The sequence below is a fragment of the Macrosteles quadrilineatus genome, unplaced genomic scaffold, assembly GCF_028750875.1.
Source record: "Macrosteles quadrilineatus isolate MER2022 unplaced genomic scaffold, UCM_ALF_1.0 Scaffold_4__1_contigs__length_99947679, whole genome shotgun sequence".
Lineage (NCBI taxonomy): Eukaryota > Metazoa > Arthropoda > Insecta > Hemiptera > Cicadellidae > Macrosteles > Macrosteles quadrilineatus.
The window spans coordinates 61,193,677-61,217,030 of record NW_026542597.1 but is presented as its reverse complement, the minus strand read 5'-3'; the positions used below and the strand labels follow the sequence as shown (position 1 = coordinate 61,217,030).

Below are 23,354 nucleotides of genomic sequence, written 5' to 3'. Positions count from 1 at the left end.
ATGAAATGCACGTAGTGTACAAAATCATACTAATTAAAATGTTAGCTACTGTCTATAAAATTACTTTTGAAACAAGGAGACTGGCATTCCTTCTGCCCAAAATGTGTATTTTAAATCAGAATACTCTTAATTTATTGTCTGGAACAAACTACAGTTCTTAGAATTAAATTGCTGCATTTAATATCTTTAGCAGTGATTGCTTTTATATTTCTGTTTTTTCCTATGTATTACGGTCCTTAAACTTTTGTGAGTGAGAAAGTAAGTCAATTTTTCCAAATTAAAAACAGAAGTATTATTTTCTTGTAAAAAATCTTACCCATGTGTGCAAAAATCCTACCGCCTAGATGGATGTATGAAAAAACTATTAGATATTGAAAGTGGAACTGAAAACGCAGCTTTTGTGTAGAATCTGAAACCATAGATCAAAAGTTAGTTACTAACTATTTAAGCAAATTTTTAATAATGTAAGGCTAAAAAGGAGGATTAATTGTGTTAGGCTTTCTACAAAGAGTCGTAAAAATACTCATCCACTCCTCCAAATGTCATTTTAATATTATATTTCAAAAGTTAACTAAGTTGTGTGGCCCATTAAGGTTTAGCTGGATCAAATTTTTTAGCTGGAAAAGAAACAACTTCCATGTACAATCTTTCTCCACTAAACAGATCAATAATAACGAGAATTAAGGGATACACAAAATTTTACCCTTCAAACACAATTATTTGTGGTATAAGTATATTCATAGAAAATACATTTACAGCACATATTATCCTAGTTTACTCTAACACTATTCGTAAAATATACATACCTTACATAAATACAATAAAGCTTACTGTACAATAAGATTTCATGATATTATACAGCTGATGAAAGTGGAACATTAATGCCTTGCAACAATCGACAAATATTTATTACTCTTAGCCGTAAATAAAAAAAAATAAAAAATAGTTATATTTTATGTATTTTTTTCTCAAACCAGATTAGTATTGTTAATGCAACTATGCATTATTTAACTTATCTATTTCCTTTGGAACTCAGTTTATAAGCGTTGAATAGCTCGTGTTTTAGTTTGATTCAACATTAGCAACTAAATATAATAAAAGTATTTAAGCTGAGGTGCAAAAGAATGCGGAAGTGTCTACTTTGAATACGTACATAATGATGAATACGTTGTACCAAGTCATAATGATAGTCAAGGTTGACCTTGAAAAAACACACGTGAGTACAATGACTTCTTGTTCAATGATTTGCAAGTGATAATTCTTGGCATCATTATTATTTCCTCCATCTAATATTATCCGGAGGTTTATGAAAATGTCTACAAAAATGCTAGCCTCTTTTTTAAGAATCATAACCAATGATAAAAGTTAAATGTAAAGACAAGTAATGTGAAAAGGAAAATCCTCTTTAGGACTCTAAAACATTAAATCTTGGAATTCACTGAACATATTAAAGTTAAAAGAATTTGTAGAGTCACTAATGTATAATGGAAACGCATGAATAAAACATTTTCACTTGGACGCTAAGCTGCTCTGCCGGCTATTGCACTACCTTTATTGAATTGCCAATAGCGTATACAGTAGTTGCAGAACCTAATTTTATATCAAACCTTATTTAAGTTTTGTCCAATACTTTAGAGGAACCCTGGAATACATAAAATAAGGAAATCGAAAAAATAAAACGTGGTAATGTTTTATTTTTTACAATTTCCTTCTGCTCAACCAGGATTTGTCATTACTGATAATTTCAAAGTAGACTTTATGATAATTTTTCATTACTGAATTCACAAAAATAATTTACCGATATAATGTTGGCTGTTAAAAAATTGTTTCAAATTGAAGATATAACCATTTTGGTATCATAAATAAAATCTTCCTAAATTTACAATTATTAATTTCTTATGACATAGGACGAAAAATGTATATAAATACTTTTCCCCCTTAAAGTACAATGAAAAATTATATTAGAGAGCTCTTTTTGGTCTTGTCTCTTCTCTCACAAAATGCATTCTAATCTGTCTATTTATTCTTTCCATCGTCAGGTCTGTAAGTCCCACAGTCCTGTACACACAACGTTTCGTTCCTATGCGCAGCACGTCATCAAGGCCCCTTCTCTGGTTTGCTCGTGGTGGTGGATGTAGTATTGGCGGGTGTGTCAGGGTAGATGTACTCGTAAGGTACCAGGTCTGCGATGTTAGTCAGTAGTAGTCGGAACACCTCGCCTATAGCTTCTCCTATAGCCGGCCCGAGCTCTTTGGTCACTTCTCGCCAGTTTTGGTTGAGGAAGTAGTTCATGTTTTCACCTATAAAATAATGGTTGTGAGATGTGGTGAAAGGGGTTGATAGAAAATTTTTCTTAATCCAATTCTTAATTATTAATTATTTCCATCATAGCTGGGAATCGCAATAATGGAGAGAGATAGCATGTCTTGCTATTGAACTCTTTAAAAATAGAGTTGTGATATTATAACCTACAAAGAGAGATGTATTTTTAATTTTATTCGACTTTCTGATATTTACTTGTTGCCAATATTTTCTAACCCCTGTTGATTATTTACCTTAACAAACTTATTGCCAAAATACTAACAACACTCTCATTGCTCTTAAATTTATTTCAAAATATTTCTAATGGGGATTTACATTAACAAACCATAATTTAACAATATTTTCACCATTCTTTATTAACCAACAGGTGCTCAATTAAAGTAGAACCATATTTAGTAAACCAGATCATTTTAAAGTTCTAATATTTTACTTAACATTTACCTTTTAACATGAAATATGTATTTTTGTATTCTCTAATATTAAAAATGTGTTTTAGTTTCATAAGTTAACTTATGGAATATTTTAAACGAAGCTCTTAGTTTTTTGTATCACATTACTCTAGGTTAGGACACTGGTTGTGGCATTATCACTTGGACAAAATCTAGTGGTGATGGGCGGGATTTAAACCTGGGACCTCGAGACCGAAATCCCACGCCCTACCACCAGACCAGCTCGCTCTCCACTCACTCAACTTACAGTTTATCCATCAATTAAGCATACTATGCTTAATCTATGTTTTATCGTTGTTAAAAAGGAAGAGTTAGAAGAATTCAGAATTGATCAACTTACCTAACAGTTTGTCCCCATTGAAGAGGTTTTCCAGGTAGAATGATGCTCCCCCGATGTCAAAGTCCAGACTACTCTTGGTAAAGTTCATGTAGTGTTTGGATCCTTTCTTGTTCAGAACCCAGTCATACTTGTATGTTATCGTCAGATCATCTGTAACATTCGTATGTTGTTTAAGACCACATTAACGTCTTAATGATCATTGCTGCGTTAGTATCTATAGTTTTAAGTATTCAACTATAGTAGGTTTCTTCAACTAATATCAATTTTCGCTAGTGTTAAGTTTGCATACAAAATACATTTATTTTGTTAAATCCTGAAAGGTACGGTGTTAGGTGATGGTTACGCTCAATATTTTTCTTTACTTTAATGTCCGTGCTCCTTCAATTTGTATAGTAATAGCTTCACCAATTACTTTTATCCTATGAAAAATCTTTAGGAAAACTCTCATGTTATCAGACTCATATAGGCCTACGTACGGATCATAAACATAACTTGTGGTCTCTGAAAGGGGTAGCGGATTTTTATCCCCCTGGAATTTTACCCCCTGGGCAAACGTGATGTCACAAACCAGGGGGTAAAATCATAGATTAAACATACTCGTTTAATCTATGGTAAAATTCCGGGCGCGAACTTTTCAGTTTCGCGACATCAGCTCGATGGATTAAACGCGGAATTAAACATATATTTTCACGGTTGTGAGTTTAATCAGAACACATCAAATTATAAAAACCTAGAATGTACGGCCCGGATTTTACCCCCGGAATTTTACCCCGGAATTTTACCCCGGAATTTTACCCCCCGGATTTTTACCCCCGGAATTTTACCCCCGGAATTTTACCCCCCGGAATTTTACCCCCCGGAATTTTACCCCTGGCCAGATATAAATTAGTGAGAATGATTAATTATCGTCATTCAGTTTTAATTTAATGGTAAACATTTTATTATTAAGTAGCCTATCTTAATTTATATGTAACATTAACTATTCGAACAGGGTTTTAATATTAATTTTGAGATTCGAGTGTCAGGATTCGATCTTTGAAGCCAACTGTTGGTTAATATAATCAAAATAAAACAGCGAATTCTGTTTACTTAGTTGAGATTACAAAATAAATAAATAAAGATAGGCTACTAAATAATGAAATGTTTACAATTAATTAAAAACAGAAAAGAAAATCAATCATTCAATTTCTAAAATCAGCCAGGGGGTAAAATTCCGGGGGTAAAAATCCGGCCCGTACATCTTTAGTTCCCTAAACGCTAGTTATATGGACAGGGGGTAAAATTCCGGTTTTTTCGCTAATCTAATTAATCACGCTCTGACTATTTTCATTAGACTTCCAAATCCGCGGGGGTAAAATTCCGGCCGCGAACAAACTTTTTGCCACTCAGGTTACTACGTCATAGTGACGTCAGCTTTGCCCAGGGGGTAAAATTCCAGGGGGATAAAATTCCGGCGACCCCTCTGAAACCAAAGGTATCTAAGATAAATAAAAGTTTATTCTTAATATTTTATTTGTAATACGAATGTGTAGTTTTTAATATTCAAGGGAAGTAAAAAGAGTAAATAGTGTAGCTGTATTTCCATTCATAAGGGATCAAATCAATAAATTGTTCCCAGAGCACCAATTCACAACGCTTAAAGCTTTGGGGCAGAGAATTGGGTCGATAAGGCAACGTAAATAGACCTATGGTTTATGTTTGTACTGAGTGGAGGATTTTTTTTAGTTGAGTGTTTTCAAGATTAAAAAGTCACACCTTATTTTGAACTCAAATAAACAAAATAACTGAAATAGTTCGGTATAGTGTTAAAATAACTCTAATAAAATTTGTAAACTATTGACCAGTTTTTTATAACGTTCATCAATAGAACCTATAAACCATTTTACACAATTTATACTTATGATTCCTTCAATATCTAAATATCATCAACAATGAATGTTTTGCAACTCAGATGATAGCCATGTGCAGGAAATGATATCAGCTGCTGATACAGCATGCAGATATGTTGATGAATTCAAACAGCAAATTAAATCATGACCCAAGCGGCGTTTTCTCGTCATATTAGCTAATGGAACAGTATAATGAAGAGATGACCCGTCGTTCTCAATGCAACACTCTAGGCCTACTGTATGAGATTTAATACGAGATAAGGTTGCTAGGTAACAAGTTTTGCATCGTAATAGTTTTTCGTTCCAAGTTCATTGTGGATGACATAAAATGAAATATTTCCATAACTGATTTAGTAAAATCATGGACTTCCCATTTAATGTAAAAATTTGAATCCATGAAAATTTATGAAATTCAGGACCATCTCACCAGAGGGTACTAGTGTATCGGGCTGAATATTAATTACAATCGATGCAGTACCGTGGCAAAAAGCTGATTTGTTCATCACTTGACACAAAATATTGTCATTGGTTGGTTGACCATCTCAACAGATTGTTCTACGTTTTTTGCTTCAAATTTTAACATCACATATGAGGCTTGGGTTTCAATTCGTTTCAGCATCTGAAATCTGACCCGATCTTCAGGTGGGAAAGAGTATGGTTGAGCTTGAGTTCACCTTTTGTGATTTCATTTTAACTGGACAGTTTCGATTGATAGTTTTGCTTTCTAACTACTCTAAGCATATTTGTGGTTTTCAGTTTCTACGATTACCGGTATCTCTTCATGTTTAGGTTCATCTCCGCCTCAATATGGGGTCACATTTCAGATCACGAAACATATCAAAACTTGGGTGTAACTTGGGTGTATTTACATTAAATTGAAGCTTCCGCAATTCCTTAAACAACATAACCATTAGATTGGTTTGGACTAATGCCTTGCCAATATTATGCATATAAGCGACCTAAAATGTAAAAGGTACATTGAGGAAAGTTGACACATATTAATTATTATTATTTATGTAATCTGGGCTATGTAGCCTATAATTTGTTAAATTAAAATAAATAGATTAGTTTTCACTAATCCCTTAATCTAGTATATATTTTTAAATGAAATCCTTCGGTATCCTTTTCTAATTGCCAACCGTACCTGCGGATACATTTTGAAATTACACTAATGGAAATTAATTTGGAAACTGATTCCTGAGAGAAATAAGCTTAAGTGTAATGTGACTAAACGGGAACAGCTTAAGTTTTAGTCTAAATGACATTCACTTTCACAATACTAGTTTAAATTAGCTTTCTTGAATTCATATTAACGTGTTTGTAGGTAAAGAACCATTTGATTGACACATAGGTGGAAAGAATTATAACACACCCTGAATTTTGGGCTATTAAGGCTATTCGATTGGATTTTATTTTATTTAAATTTACTAATTCCACGATCCAACACGACGCGAACAACCCAAAACTTTAGCTATGCAACTACTTGTTCCTGATTTATGATATTCTTTTCATTTGCCACCCGACACAACAATAGTCAAGAATCTAAATAAATTTTTCAAATGCGATGACACGATTACACAATTACATTATAAATCTACATTATTCGCTACATTGTCAGATTTCTACTTTTAAAGAATAAAACTAAAAATTAAATTGTGTGGTATAATCCTCAAATTTGACCGAAAATAAGAAAGCATGAGGGTTTAACATCAAAACTTATTTGAATTCATCATTTTTCGTTAAAACAGACATTGTCATCCTCAATAAAGAATAACGTCATGGATTTTTAGTACCAAGACCAACCAAACAATGTTTTCTTATCATTATTTAGATTAAGATTATAGAAGTAAAATAAAAAAGGTATAGTAATGTAGCTACTGATTGTGATGTTGGCGTGTCCGTTTCCCATGATTGGCAGGATCAGGACCTGGCCAGTGATGTTGTAGATGCCTCGGATGAAAACCGAGGGAAACTTGAAGTCCCACTCGATGTGTCTCTTTTTCAAGTCCGTTCTGAAAAAAATTGTAAATTAGAATGCATCCATTTCTGCAGTTCAATCCCTAAACTAAATCAGAGAACTAATTGCTGTGCTTCTGTCAAAAAGATGTTGCTTTATTTTTCAGTTTCATGTTCTTAATGGAATTTGAATTCGTAAGGTGCTGGAATGATCCTCAGTAAGTGTACAACTCACTCCAAGAATGCTCAGCTAGCAATAACATGAGAATACATAGTTACATGAGAATACTGATAAATCACAACAATAGTAGGATTTACTAGATTTCCTATATTTGAAAAATGCTATTCATACACTAGAGAAAGAGGTTAATCATATTTCTGATAGAAGATCATCACTTGATCCAATATATAGAAATTGGAAGTGAAATAATTCCTTGTGAAACCATCAGGAATTTTTCCCTGGCAGACTAATTTGGTAAAGACTTTAAAAGATGGAGATGATTAGGTAATTGCAAATAATCAAGTACAATCGTTGTGAGGAAAAAAACAGTCTATGAGATCCAATCAATAACAGTGCTTGGTAAGAATAAGAATCCTATCAGCCGTTCTTGGGCACTTTTTACTTGGACGGTTTAAAGCATCAATGGATTATTAATTCCATGTCACAATAAATCTACAGAAAATTGGATTTATTCCTCTTATAATAATCCATCACTTGGCATCGCAATCCAGAGTACCACGAATAGAACACGACTGTAATATACTCAATAACTTAGTCAAATAGTTCCATGGATGAATATGCTAATCATTCCAGCTATGTAGCATGTAAGCCCACAATGGAAGATATGGAGGGTACCTTGCAGCGATGAACTGTGCATTCTTGAGGCCGTAGATCTTGCACTCTCTGACCATGAGGTTGATGCCGACCTGCCTCGTGCCTTGCCTCACAGCCAGCTGGTCAATCACTAGAGGGTCCAGCTTGGGCACCCGGTACTTAGGGTCTCCTGCAACATGTACAGGGTTATGTTAGGGCTGGGATAGATAGGAATACAATATACAGGGTGTCCTACGAAGAGGTTGTTATCGTGAATTTATGTACCATACGATGGAACACGATACAAAATTGAATATACACAGCTACGACAAGCATGATACATTTTAAAATATCACCTCAATTTGATCATGATCAATCATAACAAAATGGCGGAACAACAAAATATTTGGTGGGTTTTCGTTCAAATGGTGGGTTTAAAGACATTTGGAATTTGGTCTCGATGTTTGTCAATTGTAGTAAACCAAATTAAAGTAATCAAACAGATAGCGGATCACCTTCATAAAAGAATACAGTTCACACGTAGCCTAAATGAAGTATTGGCTTAAGACCTACATCAAGAAAGGGCCTATTTGATAGATGGCCGTGTTTACACCTTGGTTAAATTATTTATTATTCGTTACTTAGTTTTTCACCTTTGTTAAAATTAAAGCCTATAAATGCATTTAAATTATTGAAAATTGTTTTCCTCATTTATTTTTATATTTCCAAGATCGATTGGTAAGGTAATTTTATCACTAAAGACAAACTCACAGAGCTCAAAATATCATTTTAATTAAAATTCTGATAAAAACCCCACACGTAAATCAATTAAACATTCCCGCAGAGTAAACTAATATTTGAATCGAGTTGAAAACTCATTAAGTTCTAGAAAAGTTCTAAATTGAACTGAAGCATTGTTGTCTGAAAACTGAAACGATTATTCAATATAGTAAATGTATTGATTTACGTCATATGTATATGATTATATATAATCTGTGATATTGTGTATACTGTATACACTTACCGTTGATGAAGTGCGGTATAGCCTGCTGACCGTGTTTGACCACGCAGTCATTGAGATTGGGATCGTTACGACTACATGCTGGAGTGTACCACGCTGCAACAAACACAAACAATATAATGAATGACATGTCAAAGACTGCCATGCTCCAACAAACACAAAAAAGTCTGAGTGTACTATGCTGCAACAAACACAAATGATTTTGCGATTGACGCGTTGTGACATGCGCGTCAATGACATGCTCCAGCAAACACAAAAAGGTTTGATACTAACAAGCTGCAACAAACACAAACAATATGATGAATGAAACATTGTGACATACGTACCAATGGATATCATCTTTGACTATTAATACAACAACTTCTGTTATCTTCTATCCAATTTTCAATGATATCATGCTCCACCAAACACAAAAAAGTCTGAGTGTACCATGCTGCAGCAAACAAATCAATGAGGATCATGCTTCAACGAACACAAGCAATTCTGTGAATGACACGCTGTGACATGCACGTCAATATGAATCTCATGCTCCAACAAACACAAACAAGTCTGACATTAACATGCTGCAAACAAATCAATGAGGACCATGCTTCAACGAACACAAGCAATTCTATGAATGACACGCTGTGACATACACATCAACGGCTGTCATGCTTCAACAAATACAAAATGGCTGAGATTAACATGCTGCAGCAAACAAATCAATAAGGATCATGCTTCAACGAACACAAGCAATTCTATCAGTGACACGCTGTGACATACGCGTCAATGAAAATCATGCTCCAACAAACACAACATGGCTGAGATTAACATGCTGCAGCAAACAAATCAATGAGGACCATGCTTCAACGAACACAAGCAATTCTATGAATGACACGCTGTGACATACACGTCAACTACTGTCATACTTCAATAAACACAAAATGTCTGAGATTAACATGCTGCAGCCAACAAATCAATGAGGATCATGCTTCAACGAACACAAGCAATTCTGTGAATGACACGCTATGACATGCACGGCAAAATGAATGTCATGCTCCAACAAACAAAAAAATGTCTGACATTAACATGCTGCAACAAACAAATCCATGAGTAACATGTTTCAACGAACACAAAAAATTCTATGAATGACACGCTGTGACATACGCGTCAATGAAAATCATGTTCCAACAAACACAAAAAAATTCTGAGTGTACCATGCTGCAGCAAACAAATCAATGAGGATCATGCTTCAACGAACACATTCAATTCTATGAATGACACGCTGTGACATGCACGTCAATGAATATCATGCTCCAAGAAACACAATGTGGCTGAGATTAACGTGGTGCAACGCATGGAGGTAAACACAGTTACCGTGCTAAAAACATTTAGTTTCTCAACTTTTAAGTAAATTGGGAAATAACATAAAAAAAGTAATTACCAACAAACAAAACAAAATAACAATATACACACTGATTAAAATGCCTCACAGTAGCCTTATTTTCTTATTAAATGTATTAAAATAAGATATAATAAATAGAATATTAAAAAAACTAACAGAATCCATTATTACGAGCTCATTATGTGAAAAGATCTAGCACAACATTGAATTCTATCTTGTACTGTATAACAAAACTCATAGCTCCATTGGAGCCTGATTATTTATAAATGTGACAACTGGACGTACCTACGTTGCAGGTTGCTGCACTAACATAACCGGCGTAAAAGAACGGTACTGACAGTACAGTGTTTCGTTTAGAAAAAGTAAAACTTGATGTTTCATGTAGCCTACAATGAAGAATGCATATAAAACTGATTGAATTTTTTGATTAAACAATTGCAAGTGCAAATACGCTATGAAAATGCATCATTGATTTTCACAGCCAACCTCAGAAAGCAATCAGCGATCCAAAACATTTCAGTCATTAAATATCAGAAGATTGGATTTTATTATCTATTTATGTTACTTTATCCTGAAATCCAAAGCGAATATTTATAAATGTGTAAAATTCCTTTTACCTTTTGTGTAAAATACTGTCGATCTTTACACGGCCAAAACAAGTTGTATTTTATTTCAGGCGAAACACATGGATTAACATGAAATGTGGGCAGAGAACTGTTGGTATTTAACAATTCACTTAGCTAATGATTGTATGTTTGAATGCAGTATTTACGATTACACAAAGCTTTAACCAAATAAAAATCAAACTCAATGGCAATATTTGTTACCTGTAAATTTATTTGACTTTGTTTTATAACAAAGCTACTCCGAAAAGCTTCGTTTTAATTTACTACAACGCAGAGCAGTCGTAGTATAGCAGTCATAGTCGTTAGTCACATGTTAGCAGTACTTAAACATTGTTTCGTAAAAAAGAAATGTCTGTGATATCCAGAAATCAAACCCATATAATATTTTTACACAACAGAAACATTCCAATAGAGTATCTATATTTAATACTTACTTGTGTAAGGACTTTCGGTTCGCTTGTGCACTCTTTAAAAAATCTTGTTCATTGACTAGATCCACCATAGGAATAAATCCTAGACCCATAAATAAAAATTTAAGGTTTTAATCTATCGATTCCCCATTAGACCGCTCATTGAAATACTGTAATGAAAATATGTTAACTAAAATGTTAATTTGCTCCAGCGTACAACATGATTCTTCCTCCATCTACTAACTCTAGTCTTATTTTTAATGTAAGATGAGTCTGGTTATATAGTCTCCATGTATGTCAATTATTGGGTCCCGGCATAACTAATGTATTTAATGTAAGTTGAGCCTGGTCATATAGTCTTCATGTATGTGTGTAAATGAGGCTTACCATAACTCATGTTGAGGCTTACACATTTCTACAATGTCACTTACTCATGTATTTATTGTAAGATGAATCGGTCCATATGTTCTGTATGTTTGTCAATCAATGGGTCTAGACATGAATCATATAGCCTAAGTATTGCAAGATAAGTCGGTCCATATGTTCTTTATGCGTGTCAGTTAATATGGCTCGAAATCACCTGTCCTATGTATGATGGGTCTCACCATGTCTCCTATATGCCATGCCTATTTATGAGGCTCGTCATGTCGGTTGGTTCAAGGTAATCTTGCCTCACGTGCGTTACTCATTGGTATTGCGACCACACGGTGTAACTTCTACAAACACCACCAGTCCCGCCAAATTCTCCCTCGCAAATGAACTGTGTTAGTCTGCAATGTACACCCTAATGAAGTACTACTCTTTGTTCGTCCTGTAATCTGATTTAGTTAGGATAGTTCGTAAATAAAAAATAACAAGATGTGTTTGAAAATATATAAAATTACTAACGGTTTGTCTTTTTTGTGGATATGTTCACATTGACTTTCAGAAGTATTTTGACAATTTTGGTAAAGAAAAATTAGACGTTATGTTGTTTTAAGGAGAATTGCAAGAAATGAAAAGTAATTATTTACAATTTATTTCTAACAAACTAAAGAAACTTTATTTAACAAATTAGTTTGATCTTTTCTATTGTGAAATTATTTTTAACTTTTTTCTCTCTGAAAAAGTAAAAATATGCTTATTCCAATTTTATTTCAATCTCAGTCTAAAGCCTTTTTTATGACTCTACGATGGTACAAATTTCATATTAACTGTTTTAATTACTTACTACTCATGAAGAGTAATAGCTACTCCACCTATAGTTTATGGATAAGAGAGTCCACACAAATTAATTCCAGTTCTAAAAAATTTTTAAGAGTCGTTAGCAGTGATTTCAAGCTATAAACTACAAGGTTTTACACAATCTGCACCGTTTTCCCTTTCCCCGTTAGGCCGACAATACAGTAAACAGCGGATAACACTAAACCCATTGTTTTATGAATTCAATTTCACAGACGAACAGAATTATCCGCCAAGATAATATTGCATATCGTTCAATATTCTACATCGTTGACACTTGATAATAATTATATCAACGGCCTAGTCGAGTTCAACTGATTCTTTATTCTACGTTTCTAACATTATTGACAGATCTTTTATATATAGTTTTTGCAAAATTGTTACTGTAACTTGAATTTGGAGTAAATTTGAGTTTTGGAACAATTCCATATTTTTGGGAATGCTAGTGTCGATGTATAGTTAAGTACACCACAATATAGGATATCAACTATACATTGTAAACAGATTATTCAAACCAAGTCTTGGTGCCTCTTGAAACCAATCAATTTCAAAACAGGTGAAAATGCGGTTGGTGCAACACACTAAAAATCGAAGACTCTTCAAGGTCAAACTAATTGGTCGAACAGGTTGGACTGGTGTTTAACAGTTTATATAAACTGTAGAATGCGAGTCGAACCACTAACTAGGCTGGAGTCGACGAACCGAGATAAATCTGAGGCGGTTCCGTATATGTGAGGCAACTGCAAACCTGCTCAGCTTGCAGATCCACTGCTTGACTCATTGTTACATAACTGAAGTCACTGTGTCAGTTGGTAACCTCAATATCCTCAATTTACTTTCCATTGATCGGCTACACAGCTCTAGGTGGCTGGGGATCTTCAGGAGGAAATGTTCAGACATTGTAGAAACTGAAATTTGCTTATGAGTCTATGTTTCAGACTACTTTTTGGATCAGTCAAATTGGCCAACAAAAGGAACGTTCGGCCACACAGCTGTAGACTAATAGCTCATACTCAGGGGAGAAATATCCCTTCTAGACATTGTACAAACTCAATGATACAATCTTATTTCACAGAGTATCGGTTTCACGCTTCTAAATTGACCATCAACAATCTGTTAAGCTTCCAACTGATGGTAAGAGACACTTCGGGATGAAATGTTCTGTCTTCTGTAGAAACTGAATAGTTTAAGCTGCTTGTACCGTTATTTCCCAGATTACCGGTAAACTCCTAACATTTACCTTTAACAGTTCCGACGGTGTTTTGTGACAGCTGACATAGCTGTGAGGTCACAGGTGAGACAGTTCAGCTACCAAAGTCATTCGTTTGGCGCCACACTGAAACTAATTGGTAACTCAAATTCTCCTTCTATTTTGCAGTTTCGTTTTGCATCGAACTGCCGAAACTGTTAAAAGACTTGCAACGCGTAATTGTTGGGGCATGTGGGGGAATGATTCTACTGATCAATTATGTTTCCTACAAAGTAGTCTCATGCGAGGTCAAACAACAGTTGATTGTAAAAATGTCACTATGTATTGATGAACCTCAAAATGAATATAGCTTTTATATTCCGAGATAATACGTCACAAGAGTGCGTTATGAAATGTATAAAAATAATATTTTAATATTACACGGACAGAAATTAATCTAATTTTAATTTATACAACACAGCTTAGACACATGCAGCAATGAAATTAAGGTATATTGCCACGGATAGCTATGTTTATTCGTTTTAGCTGACACACAGTGGAAATGTAGAAAATTTCTAAATACTAGTGAATGATGATAAAAAGAATACAGTTTGGATATAAAACTGTATTCTTCTATTGTTGAAGCAATTAAAATTCATCCATCAATATAGTTCAAATGACTTTAAACTGACGAATCAAAACACTGATAAAAATCTGAATTTTGCAATCAAAGGTAAAAGATATTCCCTGGATTTGAACATCGCATTGCTATGTATAGGCTGATTTATATTAGACATTCCCAAATTTATATCACAATGCTCACATTAATATTGCATTGTGTCTAATGTAACAATTAATTGTGACAATGCCTGAGGTTGATTGATAACTCCGTTCAATACAGTAATTGAATCCAGTTTAATTAGTGTTCATCATAATTAAAACTGTAATTCGTTAATCAAGCAATGATTTTTATTACACTCTAATTGGCAATTTCGATATCTGACATATTAACTGGAATAATTGTAAGCAATTTTATATTTAGTGTTGTATTTATGCAATGATGGAGTTGAATGATACACTTGATCATTTAATAATGAATGCATTTATTGAAATGTTTAAATTGGATACTTAAACCAGTATATTTTGAAATGCCATATTGCAGCTTATACCACAGATATTTATGTGTCCGTTAGCGCGATAACTCGAGCATAAAGAATCCGATTTTGATGAAATTTGGTACGATAACGTGTAAAACTACGTTTATTCGAACGAGTTCGCGAACCAACATGATCCGACTATGAACGGGGGTTTTGTGGAGTAAAAATTGGTTTTTCCCATTTGACCCTAAAAACACAAAATTTCACAATTTCTTTTCAAACCATTTTGTAGAACTTAAAAAAAGAAGTAATGTTATATATTGAAGCGTTGTTGTATGCCAAACAGTTACGGAGATAATTCAAAGATTATAAAATTTAAAATTCCCATGTTATTCTTATGGAGAATAAAAAAAACATGTTATATAACGGAAAAAGGTTGTAGTTTGCTTGTTTATGAGTATACTTTAATCAAATGTGTCAATTGTGTTTATTTCATACTCGCAATCAACATTTCAATTAAAAAAAAAACACAATACAATACCTTCCCTGTAGCAGCAAACCTAAGTACTCATTAAAATTAACTTAATGTTATTTAAATAGAAAATAAATCTGAAAACTTTTAGGGAATGTTTTAGTAGAAATACAGCCAGAAAAATGGAAATTCGCATAGTCTGCAGGCTTGCTGCACGGGGGTATTTTGGTATTGTATTGTTAAATAGGATAAATCAAATGTTTACTAGGTGAAAATTCAAATACTGTACAGTGCGTGCAATGACAAGGAAAAAATATTTTTCAAACATTCGCTTTACAAAATGTGGTTTTTATTTATTTTAGAATAAATCTTTGGCACTTTCAAAGAAAATTACTGCTTCTGTAAAAATACTGTAAAATATTACTCGAGGTTAAATATTTCGAAGAGATAGTTGTGTAGTGGAATTTCACTGATTCTACTAATTTTTACGAAAGTTAACACTAGTTTAATTTTAAGTAAAACCATTACCTACCGATACCGATTTCGTCAGGTAGGTAGTAAGAAAACGCTTATAAATATCACAGTCAGTGATAAAGTTATGACGGAAAAGGTTATTTAAAAAATACAATTATCAGTAATAGCGTAGTCAGTTGAACCCACGTTGGATCCTAACATAAAGGCAGTTTTATATTGGTAGTAATGAAAGGAAAGCACTGGCAATTGTAACAGACATCAATTATTGTAGAGAGGCTAGTAACATACATTTTCATATCGCCTATACTAATATAACTAATAATATACTCAGCATCGTCTTTGACTACTCATACAATATTGACCTCAGTATTCAATAGTAATGGTAATCATATACTGTAGTGTTGTAGGTGGTCGTTTTGTCAACATTTGTCTCATGACTAACATTTTTACCTTACGATACGTGTACATACTGATGATGAGACACATTATACATTCTAACTGACGACCTAGTGACCATCGCATCCTTACCTACAATATAACCTGATACTAGCTAACACATACAACAGACTACTGAGTAGCATATACTGTAGTGTTGTAGTTGGTCGTTTTGTCAACATTTGTCTCATGATTAACATTGTTACCTCACGATACGTGTATAAACTGATGATGAGACACACTATACATTCTAACTGACAACCTAGTGACCATCGCATCCTAACCTACAATATAACCTGATACTAGCTAACACATACAACAGACTACTGAGTATCATATACTGTAGTGTTGTAGGTGGTCGTTTTGTCAACATTTGTCTCGTGACTAACATTGTTACCTCACGATACGTGTATATACTGATGATGAGACACACTACATTCTAACTGACAACCTAGTGACCGTCACAACATTACCTACAATATAACCTGATACTAGCTGACACATACACAACAAACTACAGAGTATCATATACTGTAGTGTAGTAGGTGGTCGTTTTGTCAACATTTGTCTCATGACTAACATTGTTACCTCACGATACGTGTATATACTGATGATGAGACACACTACATTCTAACTGACAACCTAGTGACCATCACAACATTACCTACAATATAACCTGATACTAGCTAACACATACAACAGACTACTGAGTAGCATATACTGTAGTGTTCTAGTTGGTCGTTTTGTCAACATTTGTCTCATGATTAACATTGTTACCTCACGATACGTGTATAAACTGATGATGAGACACACTATACATTCTAACTGACAACCTAGTGACCATCGCATCCTAACCTACAATATAACCTGATACTAGCTAACACATACAACAGACTACTGAGTATCATATACTGTAGTGTTGTAGGTGGTCGTTTTGTCAACATTTGTCTCATGACTAACATTGTTACCTCACGATACTTGTATATACTGATGATGAGACACACTACATTCTAACTGACAACCTCGTGACCATCGCATCATTACCTACAATATAACCTGATACTAGCTAACACTCCGTTTATCTATGCTAACACACACAACATACTACTGAGTATCATATACTGTAGTGTTGTATGTGGTCGTTTTGTCAACATTTTTCTCATGACTAACATTGTTACCTCACGATACGTGTATATACTGATGATGAGACACACTACATTCTATCTGACAACCTAGTGACCATAGCATCATTACCTACAACATAACCTGATACTAACTAACACTCCTTTTATCTATGCTAACACATACAACAGACTACTGAGTATCATATACTGTAGTGTTGTAGGTGGTCGTTTTGTCAACATTTGTCTCATGACTAACATTGTTACCTCACGATACGTTATACTGATGATGAGACACGCTACATTCTAACTGACAACCTAGTGACCATCGCATCCTAACCTACAATATAACCTGATACTATCTAACACATACAAAAGACTACTGAGTATCATATACTGTAGTGTTGTAGGTGGTCGTTTTGTCAACATTTGTCTCATGACTAACATTGTTACCTCACAATACGTGTATATACTGATGATGAGACACACTACATTCTAACTGACAACCTAGTGACCGTCGCATCATTACCTACAATATAACCTGAAACTAGCTAACATATACAACGGACTACTTAGTATCATATACTGTAGTGTTGTAGTTGGTCGTTTTGTCAACATTTTTCACATGACTAACATTGTTACCTCACGATACGTGTATATACTGATGATGAGACACACTACATTCTAACTGACAACCTAGTGACCATCACATCATTACCATACTACCAAATATTCCAAGTACTTTCCATAACATTAGATTATTAATATAGTTAAGGTCATAAATTGGTAAAGGTCATAAAAGGTAGGTATTGGTAGGTATTGTGTAAACATGATACTAGCTAACACACAACAGGATACTGAGTTTCATATACTGTAGTGTTATAGGTGGTCGTTTTGTCAACACTTGTCTCATGACTAACATTGTTACCTCACGATACGTGTATATACTGATGATGAGACACACTACATTCTAACTGACAACCTAGTGACCATCACATCATTACTGACAATATAACATGATACTAGCTAACACACAACAGGATACTGAGTTTCATATACTGTAGTGTTGTAGGTGGTCGTTTTGTCAACATTTGTCTCATGACTAACATTGTTACCTCACGATACGTGTATACACTGATGATGAGACACAATACATTCTAACTGACAACCTAGTGATCATCGCATCCTAACCTACAATATAACCTGATACTAGCTAACACATACAACAGGCTACTGAGTATCATATACTGTAGTGTTGTAGGTGGTCGTTTTGTCAACATTTGTCTCATGACTAACATTGTTACCTCACGATACGTGTATATACTGATGATGAGACACAATACATTCTAACTGACAACCTAGTGACCATCACATCATTACCTACAATATAACCTGATACTATAGGTCGGCCGCTTAGAAAACGACCTCCTCCAGCATTGGTTTAGCATTAGCGCGTTTTCTAAGCGGCCGAACTATAGCTAACATATACAACAGTCCATAGAGAATCAAATATTGCGACAAAAAAACTTTATAGCACAATGGGTACGTTATAAGTCCTTAAAACCTTCTTATCATGAACAAGTGGTATGCAGTTCGCCCGCATGAAGTGGGCTCGCTTTAACCCAAACCACAATGTTCGGGTTGCTTTAGTTTCTACCACAGGGCTTTGTTTTCACCATGGTGCTTTGGTTGTCACCACAGTGCTTTGGTTGTCACCATGGGGCTTTGGTTGTCACCATGGTGCTTTGGTTTGCACCACAGTGTTTTGGTTGTCACCATGGTGCTTTGGTTTGCAACACAGTGTTTTGGTTGTCACCATGGTGCTTTGGTTGTCACCATGGTGCTTTGGTTGTCACCATGGTGATTTGGTTGTCACCATGGGGCTTTGGTTGTCACCATGGTGCTTTGGTTGTCACCATGGTACTTTGGTTGTCACCATGGTGCTTTGGTTGTCACCATGGTACTTTGGTTGTCACCATGGGGCTTTAGTTGACACCATGGTACTTTGGTTGTCACCATGGTGCTTTGATTGTCACCATGGGGCTTTGGTTGTCACCATGGTGCTTTGGTTTGCACCACAGTGCTTTGGTTGTCACCATGGTACTTTGGTTGTCACCATGGTACTTTGGTTGTCACCATGGGGCTTTGGTTGTCACCATGGTGCTTTGGTTTGTACCAACGATGTGGGTTGCAAACGACGCTTTAAGACAAGTGAGAATATGATACGGATCAAGCAATATGACCTTGAGGTCTATGCTTATAAAATGTATACAGTAACATAGCCTACTTCTGTAGGTCGTATTTTTAAGACCAATAAAAAATAGATTGCTAGAGCCTCCAACGCATGTAAAACATTCTCGTTCAATTTGGTTAGAGACCTAGATTTGGTTTGATAACATAACTGATATTTCTGCAAATAAGTTTACGTTTTTTATTAATTTCGAAGAATTCGTACAAAACTATGTACAAGATATTTTTATCTACACATAGTTGGAAACTGGTTCCATCAGCTTAACATGGTAGCTGGTAGGTTGTTCAGCAAATCTTTCCACTCTCGGATAAATTTCATAAAACTCCCTCGTTAGAAAGTTAATAATTTTTTTCTATTCAGAATTGTAATTTGATTGGGCTACCTTTCGGTCGTGTCAGATTAAACAATTAGCAAATAGGTTAAGAGGTCGACCACGATAAAGCGGTAATGGCTTCTGATGAAATATGAGGAGAAACTTGAATGACAGAAGGTTGGCTTGCTGACTTAGACTTGGCAATTTTGACACGAACTGAAAACCTTATTCAAGGAGCTAAATTAAATTATGTATACACTTATAGAATGTTAAGGTCTTAAACTAAAATGGTAAAAACAATCGATCAGGTAAGCGCGAATGTTCTTCAGTTTCTACATTTCAAATGAGCTGGTAGTAAAACTATTTTATAGAATATATTTAAACGAGCTGACCAATGTATTGGAGAGTGTTATTAATTTGTTTTCAGTGTTATATATTTATTTTTCAATTTTTACAGAGTGCTGCGATAAATTATGTATTTGGGACTAACATCATGTACTGTACAATACAGTCAGCAATATGATAATATAAGGCCTATACAGCCTGCGATGAATCAAATATGTTTGCTCTTATCTCCTCCATATTGTAACTTTTCAATTTATACTATAACTAAAAATATCCTCGAGACATACAGTATGTAAATTAAGTCTTGAAACAAATCTGTATTTTTTAAACCGAAATAGATAGAAATATTCTGAGTGTGGCGTTGACTGTTAACAAAGGTTCCGTAATTTTTTACATCAAAATATGTTTTTATCTACCCCCAAAACAGGGTAGTGGGTTGGGGGTGTCGTTTTTTTTCAAATAGCAATTCCTATTGAGTGACCCCTCATTTTGAAGGATTTGTCAAGAGAAATATAATGAAGCGAATCCGAGGTAGATATATCACGCCTAGCCAAAATGGTAGGTATTCCAAAATTTGAATTATGTGAGCACCGCCCATTACACCGATTCAAATTTGGAATGTCGTAGGAGACCGAATGGTGAGCGTCTTAATACCTCACATATCTACCTCAGTTTTGCGTCACTATATTTCTTGAGACAACCCCTTAAAAATGAGGGGTTGCTATTTTAAAAAGTCAACTCTACCCCCGCCCTGTTAGGGTAGGCCTATTTAAAAAAGATAGATCTATTTCTGTAAAAAATGGACTTATTTTTCATATTTTAGTGAAACTGGTGATTTTTTGCATAAATTAAATTATGGAATACCTGCCATTTCGGCTAGGGGTGAGATATCTGCCTCGGGTTTGTGTCATTGTATTAATCTTGACAAACTGTTCAAAACGAGGGGTCACTCAGTAGGGGTAGCTATTTGAAAAAAGTCAAGGTTAGGGGGTTAAAAAATATTTTTGATTTAAAAGTTTACGGAACATCAACAATCAATGCCACAAACAGAATATTTCTATCCATTTCGTTTTTAAAAATACAGATTTGTTTTCATTCTTAATTTACACACATTGTATATAGTTGAGAACCCTCATCGATTAATTCTTGTCATTTAACGTACGGTGAACAAAATTTAAAAGCACAATAAACTAATAATATTACGCATGTTTATTGGTACCACCACATATGATATAATACTTTTGTTAGTATTATCATAGACAAAAAGAATTCTTTTTGTCAATGTTATTATCCATCGAACAAATCCTTTACTGCTATCTAGTTTTAAACATAAGTAGTTGTACAATGCTTCAGTAGCCTCAGACATTAATTCGCTGACATAATCCCTAACACATTTTATAAATGCGTAATGGTTTTGATTATTTTAAATTGTTCTCTGTAAATGTTTTCATATTTCCTGAAAGGTAATAATACTGGCAAACGTAAATACAAGAATATATAATTCCTACTTTCCAGGTCTAAACAGTAAATGTATTGGTACTAGCTAGCATTTGTAAATCAGAGAGAATATTCTACTGTTCAAGTTTGTACAGCAAACATTGTAGGTTATCCATTCAGTTTATACGGCTAGTATTTTAGTATTTACCTATAGTAAATCCAAGGCAATTTCTTACTTTTCAAGTGTGTATGTAGAGTAAGTTTGTTGGTAACAGTAAACCTATAAATAATTGTGCTCTCTATTGAAACGTCAAATCTGTCGACGCCAGCAAGTGTAAAGACGAGAATAATCTATTCATCAAGTTTGTGCACCAAGTCTCTCGATACTGATTGAAATTAAGGGATATTCTGCTTTTGACATGTCTATAACGGAACGATACAGCAAATTGTCAAACAGTCTACCTAATGAGGTAGATATAAACAGTTTTACCTCCATCTACGTTGCAAGGTAAAGCTGCCTCTGAACTGGTCTGGAGAAAACTCTATTTTGTTGCTTCTATCGGTAATTAGCATGTTTAATTACCCAACTTGACAGAGTAAATATAGTTTAGGTTGAAAACCTGCGCTACTGGTTTTGTTGTAAACAAACGGTGTTTTACCCATGCATCTGTTATAATAACATTTGCCTGGACATATTGTTGAAACGACTTTAGTCTATATTTATTTATATGTATGAGCACGAATGTAATCATCATGATTTTAAACTTAGTATCAAAATTACATCAGTTATCAATCATAGTATGCCTATTAGGCTATTCTAAGATGCAACACTGGCTCAATTTGAGGCAAAGATAACAAATTGAAGGATGAGTGTAAAATGAATTATGAGAAAGATTTGCTAATGTTTGAAACCGTACTGAGTCATTGTTTTATTGTTTATACTTTGTTAATAAACTAGGGGTGGTGCTACATTCCAAATCATAAATAATAAGAGCAAAACAGCGCAGAAAACCTAATTGTTAACATATAAAACCTCCAAATACTACAGATGAATTATATGGATTTATAATACGTTAGACACAAGAAACCAAACGAAAATGTTAATTCTTCAATTTTAAGTACAAATTGACAAATATTAAATAGCAGCATAGTAGCTTGTAGCAATTATCTAAAACATTTTGTTATATTATGTTATTTATCTTGTTACATTATGTCGGCCTTAACAAGACTACAAGATCGGCGCGATCATAGTGCGCACTCATCCTACACATCTCCATTCATTAAAGTATTTAAGTTTCTGCACTCAACATTTTTTGGATGGATATTAAATTAAACTTAGGCTTATGTATGGCTCCGGCGGATGAATTTACTTAATTTGATTATTTTCTGATCCGTTAATGTGATAATTATTAATTAATTTTGTGTATATAGTATATTTATCAGCTAGTAAGTTACGCCTTAGGATAATATTTTTTTAATTGCGCAATTCCATCAAGTTTTGTACACACGTAATTCAAAGCATTAATAGAATATCTCAAATATTTTATCAATCATACTCTTCAACCTACAATTAGCCATATACAACGCGCGCGTTTTATAACACATCGGATAGTCTGACTACATAGTGCAAAATTGTCTGTGGATAATATGTAAACATGTATGTATGCTAGTTGTACTCACGTAGTTTAAGAGCCTGTGATGTAGAGAGGACAGCTGCAAGGAGCAAGTAGGACGCTGCCATGGCGGAGGTCGACGGGGCACTAAACACCAACACTAAACACTAAACAC

At 34.3% G+C, this 23,354-nt stretch overlaps 1 protein-coding gene across 1 annotated transcript; it reads right to left on the bottom strand.

Moving 5' to 3' along the window:
- Positions 1 to 731: 731 nt before the first annotated feature.
- On the bottom strand, positions 732 to 23,354 carry LOC128991436 (protein takeout-like). The gene is made up of 6 exons (XM_054414307.1): positions 23,247 to 23,354; positions 8,795 to 8,887; positions 7,813 to 7,960; positions 6,879 to 7,012; positions 3,112 to 3,261; positions 732 to 2,300 (listed from the first exon to the last, which is right to left on the bottom strand). The coding sequence occupies exons 1-6, from the start codon at positions 23,305 to 23,307 to the stop codon at positions 2,098 to 2,100; spliced, it is 789 nt and encodes a 262-aa protein (XP_054270282.1). The 5' UTR covers positions 23,308 to 23,354; the 3' UTR covers positions 732 to 2,097.

Bases quoted from the DNA above. Each gene is read 5' to 3' on its own strand.
- LOC128991436 (XM_054414307.1), bottom strand. From the start codon at position 23,307: ATGGCAGCGTCCTACTTGCTCCTTGCAGCTGTCCTCTCTACATCACAG. The intron at 8,888-23,246 runs GTGAGTACAACT...TGTTTGTTGCAG, and splicing joins ATCACAGGCTCTTAAACTAC to CGTGGTACACTCCAGCATGT. The intron at 7,961-8,794 runs GTAAGTGTATAC...TACATGTTGCAG, and splicing joins TATACCGCACTTCATCAACG to GAGACCCTAAGTACCGGGTG.